General features: G+C 52.9%; 1 protein-coding gene across 2 annotated transcripts; it reads left to right on the top strand.

Moving 5' to 3' along the window:
• Positions 1 to 2,466: 2,466 nt before the first annotated feature.
• ELF5 (E74 like ETS transcription factor 5) lies at positions 2,467 to 27,714 on the top strand. 2 transcript variants are annotated; one of them, XM_080640056.1, is made up of 7 exons: positions 2,467 to 2,670; positions 8,644 to 8,768; positions 18,195 to 18,428; positions 22,066 to 22,116; positions 24,372 to 24,440; positions 25,405 to 25,600; positions 26,080 to 27,714. In XM_080640056.1, the coding sequence occupies exons 1-7, from the start codon at positions 2,483 to 2,485 to the stop codon at positions 26,174 to 26,176; spliced, it is 960 nt and encodes a 319-aa protein (XP_080496182.1). In that variant the 5' UTR covers positions 2,467 to 2,482; the 3' UTR covers positions 26,177 to 27,714. The 2 variants fall into 2 exon arrangements, with proteins under 2 accessions (XP_080496182.1, XP_080496181.1); XM_080640055.1 differs by having other exon boundaries at positions 2,467 to 2,581.
• Positions 27,715 to 27,892: the final 178 nt, after the last annotated feature.

Below are 27,892 nucleotides of genomic sequence, written 5' to 3' on the forward strand. Positions count from 1 at the left end.
TGGCCACACAGCGGGGCAAGGAGAATGAGCTACTCCTCAAAAGCGCAAGACTCCACCAAACCAGGAGGGAGGCTGGCTGCCTCTAAGAGCTCCCCCTACGGCTTGCACTTGCACGAGTGAGAATCGCCAGCCAACGCAGGACTGGGCAGAGCACAGAGGCAAGAATTCTGGGCTTGTTTACTGAGTCCCCTGGGCCACGAGGGAGGGTGGTGAGCTGGGCACAAAAGCAGGATAAAGGTAAACTTTCTGCACATGAGAACCATCTCCCACCCCCCCCCCTCCAAGGAGCCGTGTCACACTGTATGTCACCGTCATCAAAGGGGCTGTGCGTAAACCTGAAAAACCAAACGGACCTGTCTGTAGGTGTTACTTATATCACAAGGCTACAGGTGCCTTTATTTCCACCGGGCGCTGGTGCTGGGAGCACCTGCCTTCTCTTGCCTTGAAAGCCTCCTCTTGGGACCTAGTCAGCGCTGTCCTCACGTAAGCACCTTTTCTTTGCTTTTTTGGATGAATTGTAAGGGGTGTCAGGGCTTAGAGGCTGGGGCTGGGGGCCCCGGGGCGGTTGGTGGGTCTCCAGATCCAGGTTGCCAGCCCCCCTGCCGGTGCCATCAGTCACAGTGCCTCCCGAGAGCTGTGTGACTGGGATTTAACTGCTTGTTTCGGGGTTGGGGGGAGACACTTCTGTCCCCTCAGGCTGTGGAGCCACCCACCCCCTCTTCCACAGCCCCCACGCCCCCAGGATCACTTGACTACACCAAGGGGAACCAAGAGAATGCAGACAGGCACTCACTGCCCTGCGCTTCCTAGCTATTTTTAGGAAGGAAGGCTGGGTTTTACACCCCCCAAAAATATTCAGCTTCAAGGAGAGCCCACCTTCCCCTGGCCAAACTCCTCCTTTCCCCATTGGCCAGCTCATCGTTCCCTCTTGATACAGAGAAAATAAGCTGCCTTATTACAATTAGGGGCATTTTTTTTCTTCAGGAATTTATATGTAAGTAAGAGCTTAAAAGAAACCCATTTTGCCCTCTCATGCCACCTTCGTGTATAGAGAATCTTTCCAGAAAAGCTGTGGTCAGGGTTTTTCCACTGTATTCTCAGACCTTTTCAGACTCTGCGGTGTGTGAGGGTTCGTGTTCGTTCGCCCCCTGCTGGCAGCCACTGGTGGCACATGCTCCCTTCTCTTAACTGAAGGCTGCGGACCCACCTTCGATTGTGCTACGAATTTTACAAACCGGAGAGGAGGTCAGAGACCCTTAGGCACAACCTCTTTGTTTTACAGATGAGGAAACTGAGGCCAAGGCAGTTAACGTGTTTTAGGGAGACAGCTTCGCGTGTAAGTCTAGAGGCCCCGCGGAGAGGGGCGGTTTGCGGTGCTGTATGAAGGCTTAACTCTGTGTCCTCGTGTTCACAGCGACAATGTTTTTCGTGACTCAAGGTGTTCTCCACAGGAGTTTGCACAGTTTGGCTGTCTTCCTTTCTCACAAGTCCCCTGTATAACAACCTTTTAGGTGCATTGATGACGACTGATCCCCACTCCCCCCCCGCCCCCGCCAGAAATGAATATATGTGTTGTGTCCTCTGCATATTTAACTAATTTAATTAAATCCTCAGAAAAGCCTGAGGATCCCAGGTTAAAATCCCCATTTTAGAGATGAGCTCAGAGAGGGTCGTGGGTTTTTGTGCACCACACCTCCTATGAAACAAAAATCATTTGGGCTGGCTGAGTCCTAAGACATGGGTCCCACGGTTCTTTGCTTGTGGGGACAGAGGTAAGATTGAACCCCCCACGGGTTTAATCCAAAACCGACGAGCTTCGCATGGGAGCCCCTAGTAAACCATACGGCAGACCTTCTATGGGTCTCTGCTGCACCTTCAGAAAAACAACCAAAAACACACCCGCTGGCGAACTCCCTGAGCAAGCTGGAGAAAAATGAGGGCTCGCTTGGCAAGACGTCAGCAAGGCCGTTCTCAGCTGCTCTGGTTTCTCCCAGAAGAACAAACACTCAAGCACCCCACCCACGATCCTTTATAGAAAGTGTCGACACAGTCCATTGGGTCTCCCTTCATGGGTCCCTTCTTAGGGGCGTCCGAAGAGTGGGACATGGACCCTGCTGGGCCCGCAGGGCCGGGGACCTGGTGGGCACTTGGGTGTCACTGAAGCGTTGAAGGAGGAAAACAATTTTGCTTCCCAATGAGACTGCTCAGAGGATGGGATCAGCGAAGGCCCTTCGTGGCCCCCTTTCCCGTGGGTTAGATCCCGACGGCCTGGTTCTGCCCGGTGATGTTTCGGTGCATAAACAGCCAATGCGTCGATGCTTAATTGGGTAAAATTTTTGGTCACATGCCCAGAGTGAAGTTGAGGATCTCTGCCAGGGTCAGGCAGGAATTTTCCTCCTCTGACAAACTGGCCAGGGCTGGGTGGTTTGCTCCGTCCCCTCTCGCTCCGGAAGGCTGGGCAGAGGTGCTGGTTGCGCAGGCCATGGGCACCACACCTGCCGCTGCTGCCTCTGGCTCGTGCAGGGCGAGGAGCCCACAGGCCTGTCCCGCTGCCTCCGCGGACCCTCCCTGGGCGCACGTGGTGAGTGAGCCGGCTCTCAGAAGGGCGAGGAAGCCCCTGGAGTCAGCGGGGACTTCAGCCTCCATGCCTTCAAGGTCTCACTTTGAAAGGTACCTCGCCAGCCTTCCTCACGCCTGGCAGGGAACCCACCGCTTGTGTGGATTGTGTTTGAATCTTCTCTACTTATGAGGCAGCTAGCATGGGGACAAGATGTGGGGGAGACGGACTCTAACAGCTGTGGGTCTGCTGATGGGCAGTGAGTGAGGGGCCACCCAGGCCGAGAACACCCAGGGTGCACTGCTGGAAGCAGTGGGCACAGGGGGAAAGGGAGAAGAGGAGAGCAGGGGGCCATTCAGAGAGAAACATTTAGCCTCTGTTGGTAGTAGTCTGATGAGCTTGCTTGACTGAAATAAAACCCACATCTATGCACCTGGGGGGTGCCTGAAGAAACCGTGAGCCAGGGCCCAGCATGGAGTCTGCCTCCTCAGTGTGTTCATGTAGCCGATGAGGAACTGAGGCTGGGAGAGGTGCAAGAGGCATAATCGTGACTCCCAGCCCAGTGCTCTCGCCGAGATCACACGGCAGCCAGCCTCTCGGAGAACAAACACGTGTGGCCGGAACAGCCGGCCCAGGTCCCTCCCTGCAGACCCCTTCTTGTCATGCTGCTGACTCTAAGTCTAACCCAATGCTGCTCAACCTGTTTTGTTTTGTTTTGTTTTCATTATTGCCCCCACTAAGGAGCTTTTTGAGATAATTTTTCTTAATCGTCTCCCCCCTCCATGAAATGTTGAGACCATAGAAATGCTGTAAGTCTTCAGTATGCTGTGGCCTTTGGAGGCTCATGAAACATAATAACATCTAAGATTTTTTTGACACCCTCCCCCCAAGGACCAAATATTTCCCCTCTGGGGTCAATGTCACCTCCTGTTGGGGATGTATGGGCTACCTTCAGGCTGGGGCCTACCTGTCACTGGGCCTCAGTGTCCTCGCTGAGAAATGGGGCTCCAAAATGTTGTGGGTCCAATTCCCCATCAGGGTACATGCCTAGGTGGTGGGTTCTATCCCTAGTCAGGGTGTGCATGAGAGGCAACTGATCAATGTTTCTCTCTCACGTCGATGTTTCTCTCTCTCTCCCTCCCTTCCTCTCTCTAAGTAAAATCAATAAACATACTCAAATGAGGATAAAAAAATTCTTTAAAAAAAAAGAAATCTTAAGAGCTAAATGCTCAATTACTGCAAGGACCCTAGAGGGCCCAGGAAGCTGAGCTACTGGATACAAAGCAGCCATTATTCCTGAACTCACACCTGGAGCACTCTGGCTAAGGGGCCAAGGTCTTTTGTGGAGAGCCCAGAGTTAATAAAACCCTCTCCTAAAACAAACAACGTCTGCTGCTTTTATAAAAGGCAAAAAGTAAGAAATGATTACAGAAGAAAAACAGCACAGTGTTCACATGAGGGAGCCCTTTATGGAAACTTAAAGGATGTAACTGGCCATAGAAGGAATTACCAAAGGGAATCAGATACAGCCCTGTGTCCAAAACTAGGGAAATTACAGAGCAAGTGAGTGGACTAGTGTAGGCTGGGGGGCGGCGGGGATCCTTAAAGGAGGTAAATATCCTGTTGATCAAACATATTCCTAATTTTTATATGACTCAACTGAATTTAATGATCGACTTTTGAGAGCTGTTTGTCAGGTGTAGATGGAGCGCTCACTCCTACTGTCGTGTTTTGTAGCTGGAGGGTTTCTAACTAACTTTGCAGACCTAGGGATGGTTTTCTATGTTCTTCTAAGTGTAGCGCACCTGTCCCTTCTCCGAGCCCACCTGTCCCTTCTCCGAGCCCACCTGTCCCTTCTCCGAGCCCACCTGTCCCTTCTCCGAGCCCACCTGTCCTTTCTCCGAGCCCACCTGGCCTTTCTCCGAGCCCACCTGTCCCTTCTCCGAGCCCACCTGGCCAGTCTCCGAGCCCACCTGTCCCTTCTCCAATCCCACCTGGCCTTTCTCCGAGCCCACCTGTCCCTTCTCCGAGCCCACCTGTCCCTTCTCCGAGCCCACCTGTCCTTTCTCCGAGCCCACCTGTCCTTTCTCCGAGCCCACCTGTCCTTTCTCCGAGCCCACCTGTCCCTTCTCCGAGCCCACCTGTCCCTTCTCCGAGCCCACCTGGCCTTTCTCCGAGCCCACCTGTCCTTTCTCCGAGCCCACCTGTCCCTTCTCCGAGCCCACCTGTCCCTTCTCCGAGCCCACCTGGCCTTTCTCCGAGCCCACCTGGCCTTTCTCCGAGCCCACCTGTCCCTTCTCCGAGCCCACCTGGCCAGTCTCCGAGCCCACCTGTCCCTTCTCCAATCCCACCTGGCCTTTCTCCGAGCCCACCTGTCCCTTCTCCGAGCCCACCTGTCCCTTCTCCGAGCCCACCTGTCCTTTCTCCGAGCCCACCTGGCCCTTCTCCGAGCCCACCTGTCCTTTCTCCAAGCCCATCTGTCCCTTCTCCGAGCCCACCTGTCCTTTCTCCGAGCCCACCTGTCCTTTCTCTGAGCCCACCTGTCCCTTCTCAGAGCCCACCTGTCCTTTCTCCAAGCCCACCTGGCCTTTCTCCGAGCCCACCTGTCCTTTCTCCGAGCCCACCTGTCCTTTCTCCGAGCCCACCTGTCCCTTCTCCGAGCCCACCTGTCCCTTCTCCGAGCCCACCTGTCCTTTCTCCGAGCCCACCTGTCCCTTCTCCGAGCCCACCTGTCCCTTCTCCGAGCCCACCTGTCCTTTCTCCGAGCCCACCTGGCCATTCCCCAAACCCACCATGAAGTCAGGTCAGAGGTGTGCCATCCTCTTCCTCGGTTTCTGAGCCTTTTTCCCTTGAGCCCTCACTTAGGGGAACTCCCCGATGTGGATTCCAGAAAATGGAAGGGGCTTCGGGGTCCAGGGGCTCTTTCTTTTCTCATAACCTCCTACCCCTATCCCTTTTCAGCCTGCCTCCTGTTCAGGGTATAAAACCAGCCAATCCGTGGGAAAATCAGAGTCCAAATGCAGGCAGCCTTGACCTCTGTTTGATATGGCTCCCTGGGGGAGATCCATGAACACGATAATCCGCCTGCAGCGTTAACCCTCTGTGGGCCGCGGGAAGGAGGTTCCCCGTGGGGCCTGGCGACTCTTCGTGGACGGCACAGAAAGGGACCTGCATGTGAGACTTTGAACTTGGTTGCTTATCTATGTCAGGAGCATGGTTCTGAACATTTGATGATGAGGATGAGGATGATGATGATCATCATCATCCTCATTCTCATCATCATAGATTTGCCAATGCCCCCAAAGAATTGGGGTCTTTGGTTCTGGAGTCACACAATCCCTGCCCCTCTCAGTACTGAGGTCCTACTTGGTACATAAGAATGCGTGGGATATACCTGAGGGCGACATGACTGTGTTTTTAGAAAGGGAAGCTGATGGGCCAAGAGCCGAGAATCAGAAAACTTAAGAACTCTCTACATGCAACGTCACATTGCCACCAACTGGCCCTGTGACCTGGAGCAAGCGACACAAGCTCCCTGGGCCTTAGCTTTCTCCGGTCTGGAGGACGGAGCGAGGGGAGCGATGCACTGACTCAGGACTCACGGTACCTACAGGAGGTGAATCTGGTCCAAGGTAGCCACACTCTCACGTGAAGAGGCAGAGAGTTCCTATGGTAGGATCGGTGGGCCAACAGGCAAAATCCAGGCTATCGTGTAGGTACCTACCTAGCCCTTTAATACGTAACCATTTAAAAATGTCAAATCATTTCTAGCTGCAGGCCATTCAAAAGCAGGAGGTGAGCTGGATTGGGCCTGCAAGTTGTACTTCCTAACCTCTGACTCAGTGGTGCATGGATGAACAATTTTTATTAAATGCTCATGTCTTCATTTTTACGTATGTTCGGAAATACTGACTTTTCGTGGATAATGGTGATATCAAGTTTTCCTTTTAAATAAACGTATTTATGTTCAAACAAAAAAAGGGGGCCATTTTGTTGAATGGATTAAGTAAATTATGGTGATGGGAGACACATGACTGGCGTCAGGAAACATGGACTAGATGATTGATAAGCTCCTGCCCATCTTAAAACCCCCTGAGACCCAGAGCCCAGTGTCTGCTGTGACACTTACCAGCTGTGTGGTCCTGAGCTGCAGGGTCCCCTTGCAAAATGGGGGTGGAACCCCCATATCTCATCAACATTATTTCCATAAGAAGAAAAGAGAAGTGGGGCCAGCATATATTTTTAATCCACCAAGTACGAATTCTTTTTTTTTTTTTTTTGTCTGAATTGTGGGGACATGCGAAGCAGCAAAGAGAAACTCGAGAGATGAGACTGATGGGCAAGAGTGCACGAAAGTGGGGGGCCCCAGGCCCATCTCTTCTGCCCCCACCCCAGCCTCGACCAGACACCGTCTATCCAGTGTCCCCTCCGCCAGTGGGAACAGGGACGAGAGCATAGCCGCCAGGTCTTGACGTCACATACACAAACCCGAGTTGTCACTCAGACTCCACGCCCTGCTAGCTGGGTGGTGTGGGCACGTTAGCTGGCATGTCAGAGAGTCCCCTCCTCGTCCGTGACACAGACTCTGTCTCAGAGCTCATGTTCAGAGGAGCCCGTGAGGAATGGATGGAAGTCCTGACGCACTCAGCACGGAGTCCAAAGCGACCGTGTGTTACAGTCACTGGTGCTCACTCTCCCCCGGGGCTGGGTGTGCTGTGGAACTCACTCTGCTTCAGGCACCGGAAGGTGACGGTGTGCACGCAGCACAATACAGACCACCCTCCCCAGGCGTTTCTTCTGGCTCAGCTTACCCCATCATGCTCATGCAGCACACCACATGAATATTCATCAGGCAGAATAACAAACTGTAACTAGGGTTACAAAACTATATAGCACATACATCATTTACACGTGTCTATAGTGTATAGTTTTTATACATAGTCTGTATATGTACAGTGTATAGTTTATATACATATAGATGTAACGTTTATCTAACAGTATATAAAAGTACATAAGATCAATTCAGAACTGGTTTTTGGTTTTTTGCTCAGACACGTTTGCACCAAAGACACACACACACACACACACACACTTTTGGTCTCAGAGTTCTGGGATTTCAGAACTGTAGATAAGGGTGTGGGGGTATGCTCACTGGTAGCAACTCTGGCCCTGTTTTCAGAAGCACATTGTTAGACATTATAAGCCAGAGGTCAGAGGTCAGATGTGAGTGAACAGGAAAAGTAACAAAAGAGGCAGTATTGGCTAATAAGAGCTCCCATCCTCAAATCCCAGTTTGGCCACTTATGGGCCATGATCTAGTGCAGGGGTGGGCAAACTTTTTGACTCGAGGGCCACAATGGGTTCTTAAACTGGACTGGAGGGCCGGAACAAAAGCATGGATGGAGTGTTTGTGTGAACTAATATAAATTCAAAGTAAACATCATTACATAAAAGGGTACGGTCTTTTTTTTTATTATTTCAATAGTTTTATTCATTTCAAACTGTGCTCTGATACTGTGCTCTCCAGGGGCGTGTCTCCCTACATCACCACGATAACGTGTCTACACATTCCCAGGGTGATGTCGGGAGACGCGTCCATGGGCATTACAAGGAGCCTCTGGAAGATTGAGAGGTTGTTCCTTTTACTGAATGGGCAGATATAAATCCGCCCACTCAGAAGAAGGCGCTGCGGCCGTGTTTCCCAACGTTGCCATGTTAACACTGCTGCTGGTGAAGGAGTGGAGGGGAGAGCAAGAGAACCCTCCGCTCTTTTGGCTCCGCGGGCCAGATAGAACAGCCAAACGGGCCAGATCCAGCCCGCGGGCCGTAGTTTGCCCATGGCTGATCTATGGGCAATTGTCTCAATCCTTCTGCCTCAGTTTCCTCATCTAGAAATGGGGATAGATGTACCAACCTCATGGGATGTGACAAGGATCAATTGTGGAAAGCACATAGGGGGGGGCCTGGCTCCCAGGAGGCTGCCAGTTGTGAGTCTTTGCTGTCATTGCTAAGCCACCATGGCCCGCTGAGGTCCTGCAGTGGCTTCCAGCGGTCACACCTCCTCACAGCCTCTCCCGCCGTTGCAGGGTGATGTTGGACTCAGTGACGCACAGCACCTTCCTGCCCAACGCGTCCTTCTGCGACCCCCTGATGTCCTGGACTGACCTGTTCAGCAATGAGGAGTATTATCCTGCCTTCGAGCACCAGACAGGTAGGTACACCTGGGGAGGCCCATCTGAGCTGGGATGGGCTGGGGCCGGAGGTGGTGCTGGCCTGGGCTGGTGACAAGACCATGCTAGGGGCCTGGAAATGCCCCCTCCCACCAATGTCTGGGGCAGGGGGCCAGAGGAGGCAGGAGTGGAAGGAAGGAAAGCACTGGAACCTCACCCAACCTGCCCAGTTCTGTGGCCTTGGGGGCTCTGCTCACCTCTCAGAGCCTCCTTTTGCTAACAAGTAAAATGCAGATGATAATACCAGGCCAGACGCCAGGGCTGCACAGACAGCCTGGAGGCACTTTCCTACCTAATTCAGCCCTGCACCCACTCCCAACCCCCCGCCCCAGGCGCACAAGTGCACCCATGACATCTTGCACCCTCATCTGCAGGGTCCAGGTAATTGCATTTGAACCTGATTCATTCATATCGCCATTCTCCTTTGGGCCTAAGAAGCACCTGGTTTCCCAGAAAGACGCTGAGAAATGTGTTTGATTTTCTCCCCTCAATACGTGGTTAAGAGGCTGAATTTGAAGGAGGAAATGAAGGCTTTCAGGGCGCTGTCCCCTCCCCACATGGGGCACGATGGTAGGCCGGGTCCTGTCCTTCTCTCACCCCCGCATACCGCAGGCCTGTCATCCCGGAGGCCCCTCTTCCTGCCTGTTCCGCGATTACAGATTGTCTCAGCAGCAGCTTCTATAGTCGTTAGAGCCAGGCCTCAGTTTTCTCATCTGTAAAATGGAGTTGTAATGATGCCTGTCTCACAGAGAGTGAAGTGTATGGGACACGGTCGGGCACATGACAAGCACACGTGGTTGTTTAAAAATGAAGGGTTTGTTTCCGTTAGGGAGGATGAAAAGGTTCCAGAGATGGAGAGTGGTGATGGTTGCACACCAGTGTGGATGTATTTAATGCCATTAAGCTGTACACTCAAAAAACGGTAGGTTTTACATTATGAATATTTTACTGCAATTTAAAAAAAAAAAAAAAAAAGGGTTAGCCTAAGTGATCACCAATAGGATTGCCAGTGCTGCTAAAACCCAGCAGTCTTAGATACTGGCTCAGCTCTCTCCTGTCTGAGGCCTCTGCATTCCCATCATGCAATGAGGGGTTAGACCGGGTCATTTCTAGGATCCCTTCCAGAAGCTTCTCTGATTCCCGCATCAGGCAGGATCTCAGATGTAGCCTTCATCCTCCGTCACCCATCGAGAGAACAGAAAGGAGGCCGCCAAGGCAGGAGGCCAGTGGAAAAGAAACAGCCCCCAGGAGCGATCCAGCTTCCTGATGTTTCCTGAGGGAGCAGCCGGCTGCGGATCCCAGTGGGATGGCTCTGACCTCCCACAGGCCGAGGCTGGTGGTCCCAGTGAGCGCCTGGCGCTGGGCGAGCCCCATCGGCGGGAGGAGGGGCCTGGGGTGCTTCCGTCGTGTTCTCACCCAGAGAGATGACGCATGGATGTGAGTGTCTGCACAAGCCCCCACCGAGAGGCTCCACCTCTGGACACGGCTCTGCAGACTTTACGTGCTCAGAGGTCATCTCCTGCCTCACGGAAAGTTCATCTTGAATTCAGAGCTGTCCCAGGGGCGGCTTCCTGTTAGATTCTGCCACTCACCAGCCGGTGGCCTTGGGCAGGTTTTCTGTAACGCCGCTATTCCAGCTGGAACAGCACCTGCCTCCTCGAGCTGGGAGGACGGGGACGGCAGATCCCCCCCAGCACAGCACCTGGCACTGGGTAGGCGCTCACCGCAGCCAAAACAGCCGACAGCTCCCGGCTCAGGGGAAAAGCAGCTTTCTCTCTCCTCGCTTCATTTTTCCTGTTGAGCAAAAGCAACACAGGTCTCAGCCTTTCCAATGCGGAATCTTTGACAGCCTGGACCAGGGGTGGGCAAACTTTTTGACTCGAGGGCCACAATGGGTTCTTAAACTGGACCGGAGGGCCAGAACAAAAGCATGGATGGAGTGTTTGTGTGAACTAATATAAATTCAAAGTAAAGGAGCGGAGGGGAGAGCAAGAGAACTGGATAGAACAGCCGGATCCGGCCCGTGGGCCGTAGTTTGCCCACGGGGCTGGCCTAGACGCTTTGAGGCCAAAGGGAGAAAGAAATGGAGTGCCCAGCAGACCAGTGGTGTCCATGAGAGGGCAGGGAGGGACGCTCAACCTAGCGGGGGAGCCAGCTGTTCCCACAGCCTCCTCATGCAGCTTTAGCAGAGGGCAGCGGGGTCGGCGCTAACCGCAAAGGTAATGACCTGCTCTTTGAAGCAGGACTTCTGGCGTGGCCGCACTGCGGGCTGGGACAGGACAGTCAGGTTGCAAAATACTTAGAAATTCATGAACTCACCCTGGCCCTCCCTTCAGCTCTTAGAAGAAAAGAATTACAAATACTGGAAAATTTTATCAAAGGGATGCTGCAAATATTTTACAAGCCTATGATAATGTTCAAAAGATCACGTCTCCAGTCAAGTTCCAGTGGCCAAGCATCTAACGAGTTATGAAGTCTCCTGGCCTCACCCCTACATGCTAGAGCTCCATCCTCAACCTACATACACACACAGGCACACGTGCACACACACTCTCTCTCGCCTGATTGCCAAGGTGGCCACACCCACATGTGGTGCGCCCTTTGCTTTGGAATCTGGATAATTCTCTGCAGCAGAGGTTTCTAGGTTGGGCAGCTCTGGGGGTTCCTGGGAGATCCCTTGGCAACCTGGAGTGACAGCAGAGAAGACCAGCCTCCAGCTCCTTCCTCTCCATCCCCACCCTCCAGCAAGGCTGCCAGGCTTTCATTCCGAAGACAGTACGGCGCAGTGGGTATCAGGGCGTGGCTGCAGGAGCGGCAGGAGACCTCTATGACCTTAGCTCTGCCTCTGACTCATGTGTGACCTGGAGAAGGGACCTCACCCTTCTGTGCCTTACTTTCCCCATTTGCTTTGCAAAAGGGTGGCATGATCTCGGACCTCGCAGCACTGTGCTGAGGACAGCATGAGAAAACTCAGAGTGTAGCAGTAATTGGCACATACGGAGCACTCCACAAACGTGTGAGCTACTGTTACCCAATGGGAGATTTTATCGGAAGAAAGAACTTCGAAGAAAGGTGCAAAACCCACTGATCTTTGCTATCAGCATCCAGGTGATCAGGGAGGAAGGCATTTGGGTTCCACGTGGGCTTTTCTAAGCAAGATTCATGTGCTGGGTATAGAAGTTTGAGAGCACATGCGAAAGAAAGAGTAATGGTTTCTAAGTCAAAAGCAGATAAATAAATACAAAATGACTGGACACGCCCAGGGGAAGGCCTCACGTTCGCCACTGCTCCCCGATCCTACACAGGTCTGAGCCTCTGGGTAGCCGCGGCCCCAGGACCACTCAGGGCGTGGCGTTCCCTGTCCCCTCCTAATTCCACACACACCTCGGACCACAGCCCTTTGCTGATACCCAGCCATGCCTTCTCCTCTTTCCTCCATCCAGTTCCTGACACTGCCCGGGTGTTTTTTTCCCGTCTCCTCGTCTAAATCGCTCCACAGGCTTAGGAGGAAAGCCAAGAGGGCCATTGGATGGGGCTAGACCCGCTCCGGGAGGAAACCTGGAAGCAATTTGTCATTTCAGGTTTCGCCTCAGAAAGTCCTTCCTTTCCGTGACAAAGCCGCAATTGATGGTGCCCGAGCTGCCCCGTTCACTCCCCGGCTGCCCGGGGCAAGAAACTTCCCCAGCTCCCTTTGCTCATAAATCATGTTAATTGTGATCCAGCCGTCTAACTCGGCCTCCTCTGACCCCGGCGGTCTGTCTCCCCGTCGCCGGTCCCTGGGTGCACTTTGTTCTGTTGTACCTCAGCGAGACTGAGGCCCCCCTAGGGAAGGCCTCATTTCCCTGAGAACAAATGTCCCAAAATAACAATGAATCACAGGCGACATATCAAAAGCTTTCTATCATCCAGATGAACAGAGCTAAGTTCTTGCTATTCCTCGTGTCTTTTCCTTTTCCCAGCAAACTTCCTAAGAGGTGGGCGTTATTATCATTCCTCTTCACAGATGAAGGAAGCTGGTGTCCAGAGAGGTTAGGAAACTTCGTTAGGATTGCACAGCTAATAAGTTGAAGAGCCAGGACTGCACACCAGGAAGGGCCCTCTCCACAGCCCAAGCTCACTGACTCCACACCGTCCCGCACCTCCCAATGGTCCCTTTCTCTCCGGGTCAGCTGGCATAAGCCTAGAGTGGACAGTGGGAACCAGAGTTTGCAGGTTCACCCGGCTTCACAAACTTTCCCGTCCATGCTCCCCCATCAGCAGAGGGGAAAGGTCAAGTTCTCCGGCAGAGGATCCAGGGACCGTATATCTCTAAACTCACACTACTTTGCAATACACAGATTTGGCATTCTGCTGCATATCTATTTTGTTGTGATTTTTAAAGAGTCAAAATCTCCCCCCAGATTTTTGTTTCAAGTGAGGCTCCAAGAAAATGAACAGCGTTGGTTCCAAAATGTCCGTATAGGAAGGGCATAGGGCAGCAATCCCGGTGGAGGAGCGGGCGAGGGGACTTGCATAACTAAAGATGGAGGTGGGGGGTTAGTTGGCCCCCGCTCTGGCATTTCCGCTGAAGAGGCACAGGCATTATCATACGGCCCACTCCCTCTCCCCCATCACCTGCTGTCCACCTGGGGGTTCAGCCCTTGCCTTTCCACCCGTGTCAGAAGCATTTACAAAGTCACACAGACTCACCTGTGTCCCATGTATTGAACAGCACTGGCTACCTTACTCATGTTAGCAGGACAAGGACAAATTAGCATGGTTAATAATATAATGTCCTTATTTCATAAAGAAAATGAACCCAAAGTTCTGGAAGGGAACAGAGGTGCTGGCCTATAGGGCGGGGGTGGGGGAGGGAGAGAGAGAGAGAGAGAGAGAGAGAGAGAGAGAGAGAGAGAGAGAGAACATGTCAGAAGTATTTGAGGAAATGCAATTAGAATAGTGGTATGGGTAGCCCCAATATTAACAAGTATAAGTGGGTGGTATTTAATGAGCACTTACTGCATGCCTGCCCCTGTTCTAAGTGCTTTCTGTGTTTTGATTCATTTAATCCTTTCAAGAGCAGAAGAAGGAGGTCCTGTTATTCCTATTTTGCAGACAAATCCCAAGAAGGCAGGACCGCTAAGTGTTAGACCACGTACATTTTCAACCTTTAGGGGGAATTTGAACAGCAGGAGCCACGTTCTAGAGCAGGGTTTTCACACTGCCTTGTGGTGCTACAGAGGGGAAGTCGACTCGTCCCTTCACCTCAACGCCCAGCAAAGCAACGCTGCTTTTTTGCCAAATAACTTCCAATTTGAAGAAAATGCTATTCAACTTACAAAAGTTTAAACTCTTAGCACGCCCACTCTAAACAATGATCTCCAAGGAGACCGCTGTCCCGAAACAGGTGAAGGTCTCCATCACACAGTGACTTCCAGGGGCCCAGCCTGTGACAGAGTCTCAATCGGCCTTCGGAGTGCTTTGTAAAAATTAAATAACTTGCCAGCACTTAAAAAAGACCATGCCATCTCACATAACAGTCTGGACCTGGCCACACAGGGCCCACCTTTGCGCATGGCAAGTCTCAACATCCCCACGTGGGGCCCCTTCAGGCATGGACATTACCTGCTGGCCCTGTGGGCATCTGAGCGTGCCCGCCCCGCTCGGAAAGCTCGAGTCCTCCTTCTAAATGCATGTGCATCCCAGGCTATTGCCTTCCTGGTCGGAATTCTTCCAGAATTGTCCCTTTGACGTCCGAGTTCTTCTTCCCAACGCAGCTGGCCCTTAAACAAGTGTCCTGACCCACCTCTGACTTCAAAGGAGCTGGCCAGCCTGCTGCTGAGCAGTGGCCTGTGGACGTCTGGATGAAGTCTGCCGGGCAGGGGAGGCCATTCGTCTCCAACCGGTAGATGTATGCAAAGGGCCTCAGACCTCAGCCTCCCCAAACAGTTTAGATTATATTTATGAATGGCAGATGCATTAAGGAAAACACTTTATATTTTCAAACGATACAACTTACTATTTACTAAAGATAACATGTTCTGTGAGTGTATTACCCTTTTTTTTTTTTTTTGCCCTGAATTTATCTCTTCCAAGTAACCAAAGGGCAAAGTGTCTGCTTCAGGTCCTTCCCTGGGGTTGCAAATATTGTCATCACCAGTCTCTCCGCCTTTTTTCTGATTTTTCAAACCTAGATTATATATGTAATTCCTGCCGTCATCCCAGTCCTTTTTAGTTAGACTTCAAGGTGTGTATCCTCAGCCAAAGTGATAGGAGGCAAAATTCCCACACCCAGGAGATGAGAGTTCGCGTGGGGCCCAACGCCCTTCCTGACCAGCTGTGCGGCTTTATTCAAAGCCATCCAACCTCCCAGAACCTCATGTCCTCACCGCAAAGTGGAGGTAATCATCACCGGTCGTACGGCCCGTCAGTTACCCTCACTGAGCACCCCCGGTGGGCGAAGCCGGGCCCCCACACTCTGATCCTGGGTGAGCCAAGCAGAGGGGGCCCCGCCTCCTGGGGCTCCCCATGGTCTGGAGAGAGAGCGAGGGGGGTTGTATCAAATGAGAAGGGCACCTGAGGGGCTGTGAGGGAGGGAAGCCTGGCTGAGAGGGGGTGCGCCGTGGTCTTGAGGAGGAGCAGGAAGTAGAAGAAGGCACATGGGGACCTCGTCCTTGGCAAGGGAAGTGCGTGTGGAAAGGTGCTGAGCAGGAGGCAACGAGGGAGCAACGGGCCCTCGTCACCCCTGCCAGCCTCACGGCTGCAGCCTCGGCATTGCCAGGACAGGACCGCGAGGCACGCCGCAGCCCAGAAGCGCCCCATGTCCCCGAGAAGAGGCATTTTCCTCGCAGCTCCGGGCTGTCCCGGTCCTGGCTTCCCTCCAGGGCCCAGCGGCACACAAAGCCTGCTCTGTGGCGAGATGCAGGGGAGAGCTGAGGAGGGAGCCCTGCCAGCAACACCTCCCGGGTGTCGGTGCCCACCCACCCCACCCCGGCGTTTCTCCGAACCCTCTAGCTTGGCTTCCAGAAACAACATGGCCCTCTCCAAGCGCCAAAGAAAATAGTGAGGGGGTGGAGGCGGAGAGGGGAGGGGGTGGAGGCTCGGAGAACCCTTTCCACGAAAAGAAGCAGCAAGCTGTGTCCTCCACCTGCAGGGCACCGCCCGGCCACCTCTGTCCGCTCTCAGCTGGGGACCAGGCTGCAAGAACGTCGGGCTCGTAAAGCTCTCTCGTCAGAACACCAGGGAAGCAAAGGGCCCTCCTTAGGTTTGCTCAAGTCAGAAATCAGCAGACAGAAAGCACACAGAGACTCGGGAGTGGCCGCACCATTGTCCCAGGAGACCCTGCTGGCCACCAGGCGCCCCCCCCCAAACTGGCCAGGGGGCCAGAGAGGCGGTGCCACCAGGCCCCTCGCTCTCCCCACCGCAGCATAGCGGCAGTGACATTGGCCTCGGCCACCTGGCACGGTATCGAGCCTTTGAGCCACGTGCACATCGAGTTCACATGAAAAATTATAAATAAATTAGAACAAATTTATTGTTAAGTTTGACTGCCCCTCGATCCACTCTAGGGGAGGAAAATCAATTTCTGGAAGGACTCGGAGCTCTAAGGGAAGCTTCCATTTCCGTCTTCTGAAATGCCCAATCCTCCCTCTTTGGGGGGATTTGAGGAACTTGAGAAGCTGGCATGGGGGTGTCGGGGAGCGGTACACCTCACCGGGCAGAGAACCCATCCCCTGCCTCGGGTCAGAGGCTCCAGGGCTCCCCTGGGGACAGTGGCAGCCGACGCAGCACTTAAAGGGGGGATCAGACAGCTTCATGCCATTAGCTCTGCAGACTAACTCGTGAGCGACCCTTTCTGTCATCCCCATGCCGGGGCCATCAGCGGTGTTGTCCTCTGCTCCCCGCCTCTCTCCCCGGGCCTTCTTATTCTCTCTGGCTCTCCGACTGCCTCCCCCGTCTCTCCCTGTTTCATCTCTTCTCTGCGCGGAGCCTCTGAGGACCAGGGTGATGGAATGGGAAGAGTAATGGCTTTCAAGTTCAGACAGGGGTTCAAACCCCAGCTCCGCCACACACTGGCTGTGGGGTCGCAGGCAAATCCTCCGCAACCCTCAGCTTCCTCATCTGTGACCTCCCAGGGGACAGGGACCAAATCTTCTTTGCCGTGACTCCTTCCCCCACAAGGTCTTGCTTTGCTACAGCAGGTGTCCAATGCTCATCTTAGTAGAGGCATGAAAACCTCCCAGGCTCCGTTCCAAGTGCTTTCCTATAGATTCACTCATCTAACCCACAGAACAGCTCTACGATGCAGGTGCTGCCATTATCCCCACCTTACCAGTGAGGAAGCCGAGGCTCGTTTAGGGAATGAAGGGACGCATGAATGAGTACTGCGGCGATTGTGAGCATTATTTATGTCCAAGAGCCTGACCTGGCACCTGCGACCTCACCTCTTCCGTATCCGTGTCCGCCACCCTTTCTGTTTCTCCTGGCATTGTACCCCAGGCCAGGCACAGCCCTTTGCCAGCCTCCCACAGAGGATGGTACCCGCCTCTGTCAGGCTGTGTACAGGGGATCCTCTGAAGGAGGGAAGGGGCACTGGTTTGGGGATAGGATTTCTTTAAAATACCCTAAAGCCACAAAAACAACACTGCAACCAGTTCCCCCCTCCCCACCCCCCGCTTTCCTCCAGAGAAGTCTGTTATGGAGACCCACAGTCTGCTGGTCTCTGGGCGACGTCTCACCAGCCCTCGGCCCCTGCCTCCAGGTGGCCAGAGGCAGTGCACACACCGGGAGCGAGTGTTGGCAACTGTCCATAAGGGCAGAGAGAATCCAATCAGCTTCCAGGGGTGCCCGGCACGCAGGAGGCATTTAGTAACTATGGAACGGGGGGATCGTTCAATGTGCCACACAGCCTGTAAATGTTAACCCCACTGCAAACAGCCCTGGGTGCCGGGCTCATAATCCTCACTTTACCGATGAGGACGCCGAGGCTTGAACGTCTATGGACCTGGCCCCAGTGGAAAGCAACAGAACCAGGATTTGAACCGGGCCTGTCAGGCTCCAAAGCCCGTGATCTTGACACCATGTCGTCTGACACAGGATCACGGAAGGGCCTCGTTCTTCCCTTCCCCTCTAACTCCCCACTTTCCAGGCACCAAACTAGGCCTGGACACTCCCAAGTCACCATGCCCCCGTCACTCCCTCTTCTGCCCTAATGTCCAGCCATAGGGTCCAGTCCCCTCTGGTTTTTACTGCGGAATAGGAGGTGGCCTGGGCCCCAGCAGACCCCCCTCCCCAATCCCATGGCCGGAGTCCCTTTCAACTCGTGGGCAAGGGATGAGGATGCTAATGTAACCGGGGCCGCCTTCGGGGACCTTCCCAAGGTTCTCCCCGGGGCATCGTCCCTCACTTCTCTCTTTCCTCTGGTGCAGCCTGTGACGCCTACTGGACATCCGTCCACCCCGAGTACTGGACGAAGCGCCACGTCTGGGAATGGCTCCAGTTCTGCTGCGACCAGTACAAGCTGGACACCAACTGCATCTCCTTCTGCCACTTCAACGTCAGCGGCCTGCAGCTGTGCAGCATGACCCAGGAGGAGTTCGTGGAGGCGGCGGGCCTCTGCGGCGAGTACCTGTACTTCATCCTCCAGAACATCCGCTCCCAAGGTCGGTGTCCCGAGGGCGGGGCCGCGGGAGGGGCCGAGGCTGGGACCGCGGGACCCGTTGGGTCCCTCCCTGCCGTGGGACTCCCACCGCAAAGCTTCCCTCACTGGCACTTTCTGTTCGGCCAAATCCCGTTAACCAGAGCCTCTCGGAAACTGGAAGCTCTGGAATGCTAGGATCGGAGGTTGTAGGTAAAAGGGAGCAGGATGCAGGAAAGCCAGTTGGGTACATTTTTTAAAAGAAAAAGAAAATAGCATTCGGGGACCACCCGGCTATACAACAAGATAATGTATTATGTTCATAAAGATTGGCAGCTATAGCCTGGCTGGCGTGGCTCAACCTATGAATGGCGACCTATGAGCCAGGAGGTCATGGTTCTGGTCACAGGTCACATGCCCAGGTTGCGGGCTTGATCCCCCGTAGGGGGCGTGCAGGAGGCAGCCGGTCAATGATTCTCTCTCATCATTGATGTTTCTATTGCCTTCCCTCTCCCTTCCTCTCTGAAATCAATAAAAATATATTTATATTTAAAAAAAGGTTGGCAGCTATAAAGGGTGGACACAGAGAGGTTTCTGCTTGACCTTTCATTACACAGAAAGAGAAGAAAACTAACTAGACCCTTTTCCTTCCCATTCCGGAGGAGTCGGACGGTTGTTTTATTTGAACCCATTCCTAATGGTCCAGGACCAAACAGCCCGACGGTGGCTCCAGGCGCACGATTCACCGCTCCAACCTGCTCCGCCAGCGGACGGGTGTTTGGGGAACATATAATTCTGTGTCCCCGTGTCGCAGATAAAGGAGCGGAGGTCCCGCGCGGTTATGCGGCTTCTCCAAGGTCACGCAGCAAAAGGGGCTGATTCCTGGAAAGTCAGCACAAAGCCGGGGCTTTGAGATCAGAAAGGTCTCAAACCTGGTCCCAGCCCCGGTTCCAACCCCTCGAGCCATCGGACTCTCTGAATGTCCCCGGCCTCGTCCGTATGATGGATGGTACACACCTCCACAGGCTCCTAGACAGGAGTCGGGGAAACGTTCCCTAGCCCAGCAGACAGGGACGCCAGCGGGTGAATGACAGCTGTCCTTGTCCGTGTGAATATAACCAAGAGGCAGACAGTTTTACAAATAAAGGAAACACATCTCAGCTCAGTGTGAGGAAAGAAAGTTAGCACCTCCTTTTGGAAAAGCTGCTTCAGACGATACGAAGGCAGGAAGCTCCCGTCACTGGCGGTGACCAAGCAGCCTCGCAGCCCCCTGCTTGGTGGGAATGCCGTGGCAGGATTCCTGCTTGAACAGAAACCCACAGAGACCTGGGTCTGGGGCTCTTTGCCCTCCCCCGTGATCGTCTCCCCTCACGTGTGTCTGAGGGCAGAAGAGCTAAGAATGGTGGCCCGTGGGCACGGCTAAGCTTCTGCCCTGAGAGGCACCGCCCACCAGGAGCACGGAAGGGACACGCAGACCCGCCGTCCACCGTTGTCCAGTCTCTGCTTCACTATCGCCCGTGACAGGGACCTGCCAGGAGCCGGGAGCAGAGGCTGCGCTTCGAGTAAGCCCTCCCTGCAAAGGGGCACGTCCGCAGGTCACAGCAGCTCAGGGAGGAACCTGCCTGAGGGGCGGCCTGGCACGAGGATCCCAGGCCCAGGGAGAGGGTATGCCATCCTAGAGGAGAGCGCGGCCGGCATTGCCAGCCATAGCCAAACGTCAGGTTGATCAAGTTCATCTCCAGGCCCCAGCAGCCCCTGTGCCGGGGTCTCCCAGCTCGGGCACCTCCCTGCCGGGGTCTCCCAGCTCGGGCACCTCCCTGCCGGGGTCTCCCAGCTCGGGCACCTCCCTGCCGGGGTCTCCCAGCTCGGGCACCTCCCTGCCCTGGCACTTGTTACATAAAAACAAACACACACAAACCTGGTCCCATCACCTCAGTGTCTGAGCAGAATAAGCTAAAAACCAACCCTTTTAGAAACAGGCCGTAAGTTGCCTCTTCTCATTCTAAGAGGTGTCTGGAGCCACGGGGCCACCTGGAACGGTGGGATTCAGGCACGCTGGGCCAGGGCAGTTACCATGCTGGGCAGCAAAGCCCTCGGCCCCGCCGCCCTGCTCCCCTCTCAGATTCCTCCTTCGATGCTCCTCAAACGGGAGCATTACTGTGTATTGAAATATATGATGCGCCCTAGCTGGTTTGGCTCAGTGGATGGAGCATCGGCCTGCGGACTAAAGGGTCCCAAGTTCTATTCCGGTCAAGGGCATGTACCTTGGTTGTGGGCACATACCCGGTAGGGGGTGTGCAGGAGGCAGCAGATGGATGTTTCTTGCTCATCAATGTTTCTAGCTCTCTATCCCTCTCTCTTCCTCTCTGAAAAAATCAATAATATATATATATATATATATATATATATATATATATATATATATTTTTTTTTTTTTTAAAGAAATATATGATGCACCGTGACCGACCTTTACCACATCCTAGTCTGCCCAGGGTACATTGTTTTCACCTGTTTTCCTGGAAAACTTACTATTATGCTATGTTTCACTCTTAAAAGTGTCTCCATTTTGAACAATAAATTATAGGGAGAGCCACTTGTTACCTGGTTTAGGCCTTACCTTACCCCGTAGATTAGGGCTTTGGCAGACAAGGACACAAAACAAATGCTCTCCAAAGGGAAAGGAGCCAAAGGGAGCTCCGGGGCCCAATGGGCTGCCTGGCTCCGTCGGTTCAGGAGGACTTAAGGGCCCGGAAACATGGGACACGGGTCACTGGCAGGCGAGGTCAGCAGGTGGCAGGGTGGAGGGTGGAGGAGAAGAGCAGCTTAGCAGTCCCCCTCTGGTCTCGGCAGCCGTTGGGCAGAGTGAGCTGAGGCGCGTGGCTGACCAGAACCAATCAGAGAGCGGCACTAGCAATACAGTCACCAATGCGCCCTCCCGGTGCCAGTCGCCTTCGTAAATGGAAGGTAGTCCTCACATCGGTCCCCCAGCCAGAAAGCAGGAGTCCTTTGGCCTGTGCAGCTTCATGAAAACGTGATCTGAAACTCCTAATTCACCCCCAACCCACCCATTTTTCAGACAAGCAAACTGAGGCCCAGCAGCCTCCCAAATCCTCATTCAATCTGCACAACAGATTGTGCTCTTTTCGTGGCCTCCTATGTCCATTTCCCCCCTTTGACCAGCACCCAACACGCGTTCCAACCCCCGGGGAATTAGAACCAAGCCATAGACCACAGACTCTTAGAGCCCAGCGGGCGTTGTGGTGGCTTTGCCACGTGTTGCCAGTGAGGACCACGAGCCCGAGACTGTGACTGGGCAAGGCCCCACAGGGGTCAGTGGCTCAGCCCAGCTCAGAGCCCAGGCCTTCTGGCCCCAAGCCAGGACTCGCGCCCCAGTGCCCACTGGGAAAATCTTAGAGGCTGCTGGGACACCTGGCCCTGGGGCTCTCGGCAGGTGGCCTTTACAGACAAGGGGGGGGGGCTTCACCTCTCGGGGGGGCTTCATGTAGCCCTATAAAATCCAGGTGGTCTCCAAGATCCCTGCTGAAATGAAACTACCCCACCCAGGAGACAATCCCTCCCCTTCTTCCTAGCGTCTCTCGGGGCCTGGCCAGGGGAAACCAGGGTTGCATGATATGAGCTGTGTTTTGCTTTTTCCTTCCCAGGTTACTCCTTCTTTAATGATGCTGAAGAGACCAAGGCCGCCATCAAAGACTGTGAGTAGCCCAGGCCCAGCTGCCCAAGGCTCTGCTGCGGCTGCTGTTGGGCAGGGGTTTGATCGCTTTTGCGGGACCACCCTGAGAGGGTGACGGCCTGAAACAACGCCAGGCTAGGAGATGACAGGAAAAAAGGTGGTGGACAGAGCCTGGGGCTGGGGCCTGTGATTTCCTAGCCTACCCCAGACTCAGTTTCCCTGTCTAAACATGGTGCGTAAGATCCAGAAACAGTGCATCCAGAGCGACTGGCCTGCGCCAGCGGCATAGATGCTCCAAAACTGGTGTCCGCGAGCAACAGCCATCCTAATGACTAACCTAATGAGTAGAGGCTGTGGTAGAGCGCGTCTACAAGGAATCCGAGCTCACTTAGCAGGCCGAGTGTATAATGATAAGGTGATGGAGGACCTCGAATGGCCTGGTTCATTCTGAAAATTAGCCCTCTCTTGCAGATGCAGGTTCAGGAAAGAGAATTTTGTAGCTTTGATTTTTTTAAGATGATGATAATGATGGTGACAGTGGTGATTGCTGTTAGTTGCTGAGCCCATGCAAAGGCTCTGGCCTGGGGACCAGGATCTGGGCTCTGGGCAGGCCCCTCCCCTCCCGGACTTCAGCTCATTCATCCGCAAAAAGACAGGACGCATGGTGACTCCAGAGAGGTGCAAGCTGAGGGGCGGATGGACAGATCGTTTCTTATGGTTTATTTTTTCCTTCCTTAAAGTCCCAAGCAGTCACCTGAGGATTCAGATGATCTGGTTGATGAAGGATTTTTTATTCAGTTTGAGTGCAGGCAGCCAGGTGCACGCACCACGTGCTGTAGCTCAGGCAGGTGCCCCGTGCCCCACGGAACACGGAGCCCTCACAAGAGCAGCTCTGCATTCCCCGTGAACAAAGCTCCCACAGAGCTCCCTGGCTCTGGTGGAATCCCTTCTCACCCATTTGCAGCCATCGGGGTAGAGGTGCAAGCCCCAGCCCAATCCAGACACAGCCAGCCCAATCCAGGCACAGACCCTAGAAGAATTGAGCCCACCGAGGCCCAGGGGCCATTCCTGAGTCTGAGGCCCAAGGCTGGAGCCCAGGGCAGGCCCTTGCTGTCTTTTCTCAGCAGCAGTGAGTTTGACCTGACCACTCCTTTCTTGGGGTCAGGGTCTCCACTTATAAAGGGGTGTCTATTTGTCAGCCTGCCTTCCTCACCGCATACTTGAATATATAACTAGCCACAACGAGAGTCAGCACAATAATACTAACAATAGCAGCCAGCTCTTATTGAGTGCTTGCTGTGAGCCAAACCCTGTGCTAGAATCTTCATAGACATTGTCTCGGGTCATCTTTCCTATAACCCTGTAAGGCAAGTGCTAGTACCTTAGCTTTTTTACAGGGGTAGAAACGAACGCTTAGTAGAGTGAGGTGACAGTTAGAAGGTGACAGATGACCTGGGTGTGTAAATCTGAAGCTCTGAATTGCTTTGCTTCCTCATCCATCTCTTTCTTTCTCTTTTCTTTCATTCATTCATTCCATAAACATCTCTTGAACACCTACTATGTTCCAGGCCCTGAGCTAGGCACCAGTCTCTGTGCTTTTACCTGTGTTCCTTCCCGTCTGTTCTCCATTCACCAGCAGAGGGATCTTCTTAAAATGTGAATCTTGTCGAACTCCAAAGTCTTCGCTTTACTCTTAGAATAAAATAGCGAGTTCTGCAAAGAAGGACCTACGTGACCGGCCGGCAGCCCGAGCACTCTATCCCTCCTCCACGCGGCTCCTTCTCATCCTTATCTCTCAGAGCAAATGTCTCCTTTTCACGAGACCCTCCCAGGCCACCCCGTCTAAATTACCTCCTTTCCTCCATCTTCGTTCTCTATCCAACATCTGGTTTCCTTCACAACACTTAAAAACAACAGGGGCCATTTGTTTGTTCCATCTACGTTTTCCCTTGGCCACTGGTCCTTCAATCCCACATGATCAGGGACCAAGTCTGTCTCATTCGCTCTTGTATCCCCTGCACAGAGCCCAGACCTGGCCCAGAGCAGGTCCCCAGTGTTGAGTGGAAACTCTCCTGAAATTCAAATACTGAGTCTTCGGCATCTTTGCACCGCCTCCCCCCCCCCCCCCCCCCGCCACCTACTAATCACCCCCAAAGCGCCTAGCGTGGTGTCTCCTCCCAAAGAGGGTGTTCAATCCATTTGCCCACTTGGGTGTGACTTGAAGTCTGCGTGTGGCCTCTACATTCCTTCCTACAGCTGTGGCTCATTCTGTTCCAGATGCTGATCCCAGTTGCCTGAAAACAAGCGCCATCAAAAGTCAAGACTGTCACAGTCATAGTCGAACGAGTAAGTGCAGAGACACCCCTTTCCATTTCTAACGTCTTAGAACCATTCACGAGACAAGGTCACCCAGTCTCATAAGCCTCATAAGCTTTGAAACTGCCTGTTTACGCGGGACCAGTTATCGCCTACTTAAAAGTCGGTAAAGACATTGACAATGATTTTGATGAATGCTGTCAAATTCACATTTATTTATTTTTCACTTGGGAAATGAGGAAGTAGAGACAATTTCTAACCATGAAGAGGAAAGGTTTATTTGTCCTGGTCCATGGGGGGTGGGGGGGGGGGGCTGTGGTCTTTGCCCCGAAGTACTCAGGGACAGCAGCAGAAAAAACACCAGGAGTTGGCAGTCCTGTTAGCCTTTCCCAGAACTGAGACAGACCTACCTGGTGCCACCTGCCTGCTGAGCTTGGGTCCGGCCACTTGATCTGTATTAAATCCTAACCCTCTGACCTCCACTATGAAGTAGGCACTCTTATTATCCCATTCTGCAGGTGACGAGAGAGATTGCGATGACAGAGCTAGGAAGGGGGCAGTCCACGCCCCAATCCCAGGCAGCTGGACTCCGGAACCAGCCGAAGCCACAAGACAGCGAAGCAAGGGAAATACCAGCTTTTTGTGAAAAATGTCATTGTAGGATTGGTCCACCCAGACAGCTGTGGCTGTGGGAGCTTAATACAGCCCACTGCCTGTCAGAAAGGATGAAAAGATTAGTTGACAGTCATTTCATGAATTCCCTAAGAATGACCCCGTGGTGCCACAGAGCAGGGGAAAGGCCATGGTACTGCTCGTCAATGCGTCCCCAAATGTCTGTTTTGAGACAGACGTTTCCCAGCTCAGCGAGGTTCCCTCCTAACCCCACAAAGCAGCAATTCTCGTGTTCTCATGGGTTCATGAGAAGTGCCACAACTCTCCCCTTAAAATTAAAAAAATAAAATAAAAAATTAAGTAACTTCCTTTCCATCCAAAGGCCTCCAAAGTTCTCACCTCTGGGAATTTGTGCGTGACCTGCTTCTGTCTCCTGAAGAAAACTGCGGCATCCTGGAGTGGGAAGATAGGGAGCAAGGTATTTTTCGGGTGGTTAAATCAGAAGCCCTGGCGAAGATGTGGGGACAAAGGAAGAAAAACGACAGGATGACGTACGAAAAGCTGAGCAGAGCTCTGAGGTGAGTGAATGGCATGGAATGCCACGAGCCCCCGGCGGTTACATAAAGTGGCCAGCCCTAGGACGGTCAAGTGTTTTTGCAGCTTTTTTTTTTTTTTTCTTGATAATCGAAAGGTCATGAGACAACACTCGGTGTCTTAGTTCCAGGTGGGATTACGGTTTGTAAATGGACACGCCGTCCTTTTCATTCTTGGCAGTGTTCCCGGGGATCACTGTGAATCCGGCCACCACACACGCACGCACACACACACACACACACACACACACACAGAACACGTTGGGAGCGGAATGTGGGGAGGTTCCGTCTTCAGGGTGTCTGGGAAGGTTTAAGTGTAAGCTGAGAACAGGGTGTGAAAATACCAGAGTAACAAAGCCCCGCCTCGTCACCCGAGAAGAATGGGGAGAGAGTGTTTATGTTCCGGTGCTGGCTGGCCTGGGGTGCAAGCCCTCCCCCCGTTTCTCGTCTGCTGTCTTTCTCAGGTACTACTATAAAACAGGAATTCTGGAACGGGTCGACCGAAGGTTAGTGTACAAATTTGGAAAAAATGCACACGGGTGGCAGGAAGACAAGCTATGACCGGCTCCCTCGTCTGGCTCCTGTGAATGGATTTCTGTTTTAAAACGATCAGATCGCCATAGACATTTGAAAGTCTTGGTTTTCGGTTTTCGGTTTGTTTGTTTTTTAAACGTGCAAACTGTGCTGATAAAGTTTCTCCACATCTCAGCTTACATTTGCATTCAGAGTTGTTGTTGTCTACTCGCGGGTGATGGCAGCAACCCTTAAGAAATTCCGCTGCTTTTTTTTTTACCCGAGGGGCGGGAGGGTGATCTTTCCTGGTACTTTGAGCAAACATTGCTTCCCTGTTGGAGAGGTGCAGAACCTCAGCAGCCAGGGCCACGGGTGCAGCTCAGGGAAAAGGACCCAGCTCTGCCTTTACTCACCCGGTCTCCCATCCCCAAAGCTCCAAAGTTTCCACACACTTAGCTGCGGCAACTCGCGAAGGGAAGAAGTGATTCGTTCGTATTTAATGTCACAGGAAGGGGTGACATGTGCTAAGACAAACATACTGTAGGTTTTACTTCGTTAAAATAAAATTCCATAGAAAAGCTTCTTAATTAGTCAAAGGGCTAAGCCATCCAGCTGGCACACCACTGGGCTGAGCGTGGGTTCACAGGATGTTTCTCAACCAGCACATCTTTGTGGCCACTCACCAGCACTCCCACGGCCATCCTTACTGAGTCACACACTTACCATTAGACACATTCACACATTCTTCATTCTTGCTGAGTTTATTCCCCCTCTCCTCCTGCTGGGGAGTGGGGGGGTGAGTTTAGGAGGGGGTGTCATCAGACAGGCGAAGGCACTTGCATCAATTCCCAAATCACAGCTATTTCTACGACTCAAGCTGTCAACGCGATGAAATCGTAATTCGTTGATTCTGTCCGTGCCCAATGGAAATGTCCTGACAGCTCAGTAATGGCCAATGAAATTGTGAGTCTCTTTTGTTTTGCCTTCCTACCTGATGTGTACTCAAGCTCCAAAACCTATTTCCTTGACAAAAATGGCGCCTACATGTTCACAGGTTACAGTCTGCACTGACAGTCTCATCGGTCACTGGTGGGTGAGCCATGCGTGACCTCCAACTAGGTGGACAGCCAGGACTTCTACTTCACCAGAGCAGGAAGCTTCACATGGCGAGCCACTGCACCACGGTCCTGCGCTGAGGACCCCATGCTTAGAGTTTAACTTCCAAAGTAACTTGTTTGAGCCCAGCCAGAGTGGCTCATTTAGTTGAGTGTTGTCCTGTGCACCTAAAGGTCACCAGTTCAATTCCAAGTCAGGGTACATACCAGGGTTTCAGGTTCAATTCCCGGTCGGGGCACATATGGGAGGCAACCAATGGATGTTTCTTTCTTTCTCTCTCTCTCTCTCTCTCTCTCTCTCTCTCTCTCTCTCTCTCTCTCTCTCTCTCGTCCTCAGGTGAGGCTTAAAAAAATAAAAAGGAATGTTTTTAAAAAAATGTGAATTACTGTAAAATAATCTATTTTTGGACTCATGTGTTTCCCAGGTGGATATAGTTTGTAAACAATGTGAATAAAATATTTAACATGTTGAATTGTCTGTTTGTTAACTTCAGCAGGACATACCCAGCAAAGCACAGGCAGGCTAAACCTTTGATGACCCTTCCGTTTCCTAGCCTAGGAGATGGGGATCTTTAAAGTGCCCCAAGATAGGCAAGAAATACATGGAGTAATCCTAACTCCATAAGACAGAGGTCCCCTCAAAAAACAG

Source organism: Plecotus auritus, assembly GCF_963455305.1.
Source record: "Plecotus auritus genome assembly, chromosome: 9".
Lineage (NCBI taxonomy): Eukaryota > Metazoa > Chordata > Mammalia > Chiroptera > Vespertilionidae > Plecotus > Plecotus auritus.